The 9462-nt window shown below is 33.7% G+C and overlaps 1 protein-coding gene across 1 annotated transcript; it reads left to right on the top strand.

The window, feature by feature from the left end:
- Positions 1 to 1406: 1406 nt before the first annotated feature.
- On the top strand, positions 1407 to 6507 carry LOC120079999 (TMV resistance protein N-like). The gene is given in 8 exon segments (XM_039034508.1): positions 1407 to 2019; positions 2103 to 3201; positions 3291 to 3566; positions 4109 to 5009; positions 5119 to 5212; positions 5491 to 5723; positions 5726 to 5765; positions 5767 to 6507. Coding segments are annotated over 8 exon segments (3669 nt in total). The 5' UTR covers positions 1407 to 1522; the 3' UTR covers positions 6296 to 6507.
- Positions 6508 to 9462: the final 2955 nt, after the last annotated feature.

Here is a 9462-nt window from a genome sequence, read left to right as displayed (position 1 = left end):
CAATTAAAAGACAAAATTTAAGAAGTGCTTGTATTTAAAATACAACTTTTAAAGTCAATGTCGTGCAATGTTTACTTTTATTTATATGAATGTTACCGAATCGACAATTAAAGAATATAAAAAGAAAAGAGAAGATTGACATACAAATTTATGTAGGTCACTAACAATATGTTAGTTACGTCTATGGGACATAGGGAAAATGATTTTATTAGAAAGAGTGTTACAAAAAATACATAACGAATAATGTCTCAAGAGTTAGAGTGTTTATGTATTGCGCTTCTCTAAACCTAAGGCGGAAAAGGAAAAGAATTAAATAAATAATTAAACATCTCCTAAACTAATTATGATTAGGATTGAAGGCATCCCAATAAGTCTTCACCTTGACTTGAATTCTCTCACAGATAACAAATGCATACGATGCAACATAAACAACATTGTCAGACTTACCCAGACTACATAGGTATAGGTAAAGGTCATCTATCATGACGCTATATGTTAAGTGTCGACAAAAGGTCAACGTCTGTAAAAACAACATATCCTGATGCATACAAATGTAAGCATTAGAAAAGCATCTTGTCGATGCATATGAATGTCGTTGGCGTGAAGGGTCTATGTCGATGCCATGCATTCAGCGTCGGCAAATCCATGAACTTAAATAGCATCGGCATAGACAGTCTATGCTGACGCCAACGAATAAACTATCGGGATAAGGTATCCCGACAGACCTATCCCAACGGACAATCCATGAACCTTCAATTATTTGTTAGTACAAAAAGAATACAATGTTATATTATTGAGCAATGATTAGGTGTAGTCTAGATTACACCTAACTACATGTTCTCCTTTTCTTTACCACATAAAAAAAAATGAAAAAAACTTTGGGTACAGAATACATAGAAGATGGTTGCACCTAAATTTTTCCCTAAATTATATGCCAAAATTGAAAATTAATTCTCAAAAATTAACATAATTATATATCTATCCCTACCAAAACAAATCAAACCAAACCCCCACTCTTTTGATAAGGGTTTTCTTAAGATAAACAAGTAACTAATCTAATAAAATACTTTCAAAATTCAATTCCGAGTGTACCAATAGTGTATCAACATTCAATCAGAATTGTTACCAATAGAACAAAGTGAACCATTATAAATTGATGATAATGTAGCAGAAAAATAATTCTTATGAAAAAAATGAATTGAGGATTCAAATTAAGTCCATGACTGATAATTTCATAATAATGAATGGTAAATTGGGTTTTTTTTTTTTTTTCAAATACAGCACAAAATATGTCAATTTATTTAAGCCATTTAGATGTGAACACAAGAAAATTAGACTATCTTTGAAACAAATTGATAATTAAAGTGTTGAGTGATGTTGAAGTTGTCTATGATTATTCATTTTAATAATATTGGGGAGTTTTGAAAGTCCAAAACACTATATTCTTAATCTTATCCTTTTTCATATTTCCTTTTGTGTCTTTGAAATAGAGTTGGATGGAGAGATTGTGTTTGTAGAAGGCATGGCTGGTTCATCATCTAATCCTAAGTCTCAGATGGTTTTTGATGTTTTCATTAGTTTCAACAGAGACGAAGAAGACGAAAATTACAGACGTTTTAGAAAGGAATTATACGAGAACCTGCGTGGATGGGGAATGAAGGTGTTTATGGATGATGATCATGATAATCATGATGAGGATAAGGTGAGTGATAAGATTGTGAAAGCAATTGAAGGATCAAAGACTTGCATAGTTGTTCTATCAAAGGGATATGCTTCTTCCAAGTTGTGTTTGAGAGAGTTGGTTAAGATACACAAAACCACATACCAGGTTCTTCCTCTGTTTTGTATTGATAAGACTAGTAATGTTTTATTTGGTTGTAAATATTTTTTTGGTCAAGCACTTCGAGATTTCATTCGTAATGGCCCAAAAAACAAAAACTGGAAGGAGGTCTATGGATGGAGGGACGCTATGTCACAAATTTGCTCTCTCTCTGGAGTTGTTCTACAACCATTAAATTTGTAAGTAGAAAATTATTTGATAAGTTGATATTTGATTAGTTACTTAATCTTAAGTTGATATTTGGAGTTTGCACATGCTGCAGGTTGTCCGACACTAGAAAAATCAGAAGGATGATATTTGATAAGTTGCTTAATCTTAAGTTGGAAGCCAAAAATAGTTATTTATTTGAAATGGAACATCGATTAAGAACAATGGAAATGCTCCTTGGCATAGGCTCAGACGAAGAACCAGCACGTTTGATAGGGATAGTAGGGATGGGAGGTATTGGTAAGACAACCATCGCCAAACTTCTTTATGACAAATTTGCAACTACATTTAGCAATAATTGTTGCTTTCTTCACATTTCTGGAAGCAATATAGTCTCATTGCAGCAACAACTACTTTCACAACTTTTTTTCCTACAAGACATCAAAATTTGTGATGAGAATGTTGGAGTTGAAAGGATTAAGCATAATTTGAGATCATGTCAAAAGGTGCTTCTCGTTTTCGATGGGATAACCGAAAAAAGTCAATTGGAAATGTTAGCTGGAAGCCCTGATTGGTTCCCTGCAAAGAGTCGAATCATTGTTACAACCAGAAATAAACATATTCTTCGTCAAATCAACTTCAAATACAAAGTGCAAGAATACAATGTAGAATTACTTTCTCATACCAGTGCCTTCTCCCTCTTCTGCAAGCATGCATTTCGACGAAAACACCCTCCTGATGACAATTTTCAGGAACTTTCTAATGAGATAATCGAAAAGGTTGGAACACTCCCATTAGCTGTGATCAAAATAGCATCTTCTTTGTATGGTCAAGGTATAGATGTATGGGAAGATAAATTGAAGGGTTATCATAAACTAGTTTTTGATAATATTTTCTCTGATGTATTAAAGTCAAGTTATGAAGGATTAGAAGCAGAGAGCCAACAGATTTTTTTGGATTTGGCATGTTTCCTCAATGGAGAGAAGGTGGACAGAGTGACTGAAATACTTCAAGGCTTTGGTTATAACTCACCCGATGCTCAATTGCAATTGTTGGCAGATACATGTCTTATTGATATTTCAAATGAGCATATACAAATCCATATCTTGATTCTTTGTATGGCCCAAGAACTTGTGCGCCGCAAGCTGGGAACTCATCAACAAACCAGGATTTGGCTACGAGAAGATGCTAGTCGTGTTTTTCATGAAAACTATGTAAGAACTTGTGTACTTTTTGATCCAATATATGTACTATTGTTTTGGGCCGTTGTAATTATTGTTAGTATTATGTTTTGGTTTGCTAGGATTTAAAATGCATTCAAGGAATAATGATGGACTTAGAGGAGGAAGAAGAATTAGTATTGGAGGCCAAGTCATTTGCAGATATGACTGAGCTAAAAATTTTACAAATAAACAATGTGCAAATTTCTGAGGATATTGAATGTCTGTCAAACAAATTGACATTGCTCAACTGGCCAGGCTATCCTTCAAAGTATTTGCCATCAACTTTTCAACCGTTACCTCTGCTTGAATTACACTTGCCTGGTAGTAATGTTGAACGACTTTGGAATGGAACGAAGGTTAGCATCTACATATATATATATATATATAAATGCTAATTAATGTATTATTTGTCTCTAAATTATGCATCATATGCCAAATGTATCATTTGTGTTGAGACTCCTTAAATCTGTTGTCCCACATTGAAATGAATAAGAAAGTCACGAGTTTCGCTATCTAAAAGCAATAAGAGTTTATTCCTACTTCTAGAAGGGGTAGGAAAGTAATGGGCTCCAAGTAGTATAAAAGGACCCTATAGCTTTGGTTTCTTTTCATATGGTCCTTTATTCCATAATTTTCTTCTTCTCAAAGATAATAAACCTGGCTTTTCCTCCCCGTAGATGTCACTAACACACCGTTAGTGATCTACGTAAATTTATGAGTCAATTTCTTCTAGTTTTTTAGGTTTTTCTTGTCGGTTTGTTTCTGTCATAACAAAAACTGCATCTTATTTGAGCTATACACAATAAAATTTAGTTCATTCTATGGATGATTATATGTCCTCATTACAAAATTAATGTCTAACAAAGTAGATGTAATGCAATTGATTGTTCTGTAACAGAAATTTGGGAATTTGAAGGAGATCGATGCGAGTGATTCAAAGTATTTGGTTGAGACTCCTGATTTTTCAGAGGTTCGAAATCTTCGACGATTGATTTTACGTAATTGTGGAAGACTACAAGAAGTTCATTCGTCAATCAATAGTCTCAAACGTCTTGTTTTATTGGATATGGAGGGCTGTGTCCATTTTACAAGGTTTTTATTTCCTATCACTTGCAAAAGGCTCAAGACCTTACGTCTTTCTAACTCTGGTCTTGAGTTTTTTCCAGAGTTTGGATGTTGCATGGAATATTTGATTGAGCTACACATTGATGGGACTTCCATAAATCAAGTTTCTCCCTCCATTACGTATCTAATTGCCTTGGTTTTATTGAACCTAAAGAATTGTATTAGACTTTCTAGTCTTTCAACTGAAATTGGTAGCCTGAGTTCACTTAAAACTCTCATTCTGAATGGCTGCAAAAACTTGGACCAAATTCCACCAAGTTTGGGGAATATAAAGCCTCTTGAGGAGCTTGACGTTGGGGGAACATCCATAAGTGTAATTCCGTTCTTGGAAAATCTAAGAATTTTGAACTGTGAAAGGCTGAAAAGCAATATCTGGCATTCTTTGGCTAGTTTGCCAACACAATCTTTTCGGTCACTTGAAGATTTAAATTTAAGTGATTGTAATCTTGTGGATGAAGACATTCCTAATGATCTTGAACTCTTTTCCTCATTGGGAATTCTAGATCTCAGCAGCAACCATTTTGAAAGGCTGTCAGAAAGCATCGAACAACTTATTAACCTTAAAGCATTGTACTTGAATGATTGCCACAAGCTAAAGCAAGTACCCAAGCTTCCACCAAGTTTACGATATGTGGGAGGAGAAAAGTCCTTGGACATGTTAAGAATTTCTCAAGGCAAAGTGTCTATCCTGATTCATGTTTTTCTTTCTTTTTTTTATTTATTTTTCATTTTTGGGTGTTTCCAATTCCTCTACCTTATTTGATAGTTTTATTTCATTTACAGGTTCTCCTGCAATCACCTTATCATCTTCACCATCTAATGCTCCTCTCTTGACAAATTCTGACAATTTCCTAGACGAAGATGATGAAGATTACAGGTAGAGTACATAGAATTTTCAATAGATATTAAATAGGGAGGAAATGACATTATTACAAGGGTTTGAATACAAGATCTCCTGCTCTGTTAGACTGTTACCATGTTAAATCATCGACTAACCCAAAAACTTAAGCTAATGGGTGATAATAAATTTAGTTATATCAATCTTTCAACAAAGCATAACCTTTTCCATTATTTCTTTGATTCATAATGGTATATTTGATTGAATTCTTCAAGCATCCAACTGATAATTAACTTCGAAATACTTTGATCTTGCAGCAATGAAAATGGCTTTTTTTGGAACTATATGTGGAAGCAGTCTAATCATAAGTTGGTACTTTCTTACGAAACTAGTTTTGTTGGAATTGAGAATCAAGTGGTGGAAGTGTGTAATCTCCTGGACTTAGAAAGGCCCAATGACATACTTTTTGGGGGGATATTTGGATCAAGTGGCATAGGAAAAACAAGCATTGCTGAAGTTGTTTACAAAACAATTATAGCTGAATTTGAGAGTGGTTGTTTTCTTTACCTTTCTTCAAAGCAAAACAGTTTGGTCCCACTTCAGCATGAAATGTTTTCTGAACTTCTATCAGAAGAAACTAAAATATGTGATGAAGATCACGGGGCACGACTGATTAAGCATCACATGAGTAATAGAAAGGTTCTTATTGTCCTTGATGGAGTTGATGAAACAAGGCAAATTCAAAAGTTAGCTGGAAGTCCGGATTGGTTTGGAGCCGGGAGCAGAGTTGTTATTACGAGTAGAAATAGAGATGTTCTTGATCAACTCAATTATAGTGATGAAGTGAAAGAATACAACGTGGAGTTACTTTCTCATGAGAGTGCTTACTCACTGTTTTGTAGGTATGCATTTGAAGATAGGCCTTTTGATAAAAAAGAACTTTGTAATGAAATTGTGGAAAAGGTTGGAAGACTTCCATTAGCTTTGAAAACCATTGGTTCGTACTTGCATAATAAGGAGTTGGTTGTATGGAAAGAAACATTGAAGAGACTAGATGAAGTGGAACAAGAATTCTTTGATACAATATTGCAGAGAAGTCGGAAGAATTTACACCAACATTAGGCCAAATTTAGCTACTTCTTTTTACTCAAGATCCAACATGCCTGGCAAATAAGTATATGTATTATTATTACTAATTTTCACACTTCTTCGTTCTTTGTTATGTCATTAATTTATACATGCATGTATATATACTTTATTGGCTTAGGGGAGTTCCAAAAAAAAAAAACCAAATTGTTTATATATATATATATATATATGTATGTATTTTGCAATTGTTTTTGTTGGCGGATGAAATGAGGCTTTGCATATGGATGGGATTGAGACTCACTTGGCTCTCGAATTTTGTTCTCATTACTTTAATCTGGAAAACTTGGTGAATCTTTTATTTTGTCTACTCACTTTGTAGGAATTATTTTGTCACTTCCTTTCAAGGTGTTATGTGTAATGAATTACAAAATTCCAATTATGTTGCTGATATTGATAAACGTATATCTTTGATTGGTTTTGTGTTTAAACTAATTTGTTGTACCGTAAGTTGGAAATCTACTTTATAGTTCGGAGTTTCTTTATTTACAACTAAATTTGAATATATTGCATTAGCTGAAGCTATTAAGGAATCTTTATGGCTTAAAGGAATTGTCTCTGAAATAAGTTGTAGTCTTAACATCCAATTGGTCTAACTCAAAGTCCTTTTGAACAACTAAGGAAAGAAATAGTCTAATTAATGTTTGTTGTACTAGTGGTGAGAACGTTTCATTGTAGTTTATGCCTTCTTTCGGTGTGAACCCTTTAACTGCAAGTCTTGCCTTGAACCTAGACTTTTGGACTCCTGGTATCTCTTCATCGAATTTGTAGATCTACTTACATGATATAGATGTGTACCCTTTAGGTAAGGACACAAGCTTTCAAGTGTCATTTAGATTGAGAGACCTAATCTCTTCATTCATGGCCTTAATCCATTACAGCTTCAAGATTATTAGTAGTTATTTCAAAGCCTGTAGGTTCATTATTGCTTAGAGAAATAGTAGCACTCAAAGCAACACTAGCATAATCTAATTCAACATATCCAACAGGGGTTCTTATAGTTCTTGTTAAAGAATAGTTTTGTAGGTCTTCTTGCTCATTAGTGACTTCTACTTTCTCAACTTCAATAGACTTTTGTTCTTCAATTTCTAAATTTTGTTGAGAAGAAGAAGTTCCAAGGTCATTTGAGATTTTCACCCCAAATCTTGTACTACTATGTTTAGGCATAACAATAGGTTGCTCTTAGGACATCATAAACATCTCATTTTTATGAAAAACAACATTTCTGCTATTAATACATCTATTCTCAATAGGATATCACAACCTATAGCCTTTAACCCCTGGTGTGAAGCCCAAAAACATACATTTTACAACCTTTGGTTTTAGCTTACCTTGGTTTTGATGCAAATACCCTACACTCCCAAATATCTTCAAGTGATCCAATTTAGGAGGGTGTCATGTCCATGTTGGGATTGGTGTCCTAAATCTCTTGATTCTCATAGTTTGTAAACTTTTATTAGTGAATTGTTATCAATAAAATAAGTGTTATTTTATTTGTACATTGACTCAATCCAATAAACGAAGATCCAAAATTATTTTATGTAACTTAAATATGTATTTGGTTGACATACAGGTGGATTATGTTTAAGTAATAATCTAAATGATGTGTAGTATATGGATAATGTTGGGTACCTTATCCTAGTGATACTATGCATACCACCCACTTTGTAATTGTTTTAATAGTTGGAAAGTGTTACAAATGATCTGATCCTGATTGTTCATGTGGAGACATGTGAGTGGAAGTATCCTATACAAAGAGTTTGTATAAGACCGGGTCGCTCAATGATTAGTCTCTTTATAACACCAATACTGTTAGCCAAAATTAGAATTGTTATCACCTACAATCTTTTGACTAAGCAAATAATATTTGTTCTCCGAGCCTAAACACTATACGAAAAGGGTAGTACAAGCAGTAAGTACGGTGTCGAGTCCACAGGGAAACTACAAACAAGCAAAGCCAATTGAAGAATTCCAAGCAATGGGGTGTTTTTTGTGAAATAAACAATTGAAAAGATAGTGTGTGAAATATATCAAATTTGAGACGAAAACAAAGCGTGAAATTGGGTTGATGTTATCAATAAAAAGGCCCTTGGGAATAGTTCATTACATTCCAATTTTTTCATCAGAAATAAAATGCAATGCAAACTCATTGAACTCCACAACATATTAATGAAACATAATAGCCCCATTAGTCAATTAAGGGTTTTAATCTAATTGACCCTAAACTAGTCTTAAACACTTCATTCTAAGCAATATTCATGTTTAACATTAATTTGCATTAAGAATAGGATTACTTTATTGTGACACTCTATGAATTGGAAAGCCTATATTCATAGTATGATTAACTAGGCGAAATTAAATTAGATTACACAAGTGTGAATTCAGAAAAAGTCTTAGCCAGTAGAAGGATTCCTAATTTTTGCAACCTATTCTACACTTATGCAAAGATGTCGTGCAAATTTTGCATGTAAGAATCTAATAAACTTGATTTATCAGTTCAACTTTATCAACTCTATTCAAGATAAACAAAAATCACACCTAAGAGTTCATAGAGTTCAAACTAATCAATTTAAAATCCTTAAGAATTTGAATTAAACTACTATTCCAAAGATAGAAGGGTTACCTAGTCTTGCATCGTCTTCAAAATCTACACACAATGTGTGAGAAATTGAAGGCAATAGTGAAAAGAATTGAGGGATGGAAGCATTGGAGAGGCATTGAAACGCTGCGTTAATGTCCCAAAAGTGGTGCGTACTGTCTTTCAGCGTCACGTGAGGGTCAAGAGAGGGTTGCAATGCTGCCTTTCATCGCAGACTTATAATCTTTTTGACTTCTTTCAACTTGATGCATCGAACTCCCATTTTTACACTTTTTTGGCTCATTTTGCATCTGAATGAAATCTTGACTCCTTGGGATGGACTTACCTACAAAATAAACAATTTATGCATAAGAAATACTCAATAATAGCGGAATTAAGGATAGAATATTAGCTCCTTTTTAGAGCTAACAAACACCTCTAACATAGCACTTGATCGTCTCGAGCAAGGTCACAACATACAATCATGCACTAAACAAGTTACTGTTCACTCTACTAAACGATTCTGAACTATTGTTTTGATATAATCATAAATGTCAGTAACACA

This window comes from Benincasa hispida, chromosome 6 (genome assembly GCF_009727055.1).
Source record: "Benincasa hispida cultivar B227 chromosome 6, ASM972705v1, whole genome shotgun sequence".
Lineage (NCBI taxonomy): Eukaryota > Viridiplantae > Streptophyta > Magnoliopsida > Cucurbitales > Cucurbitaceae > Benincasa > Benincasa hispida.
The sequence above is the reverse complement of the archived record's forward strand: the minus strand, read 5'-3'. Positions and strand labels throughout refer to the sequence as shown.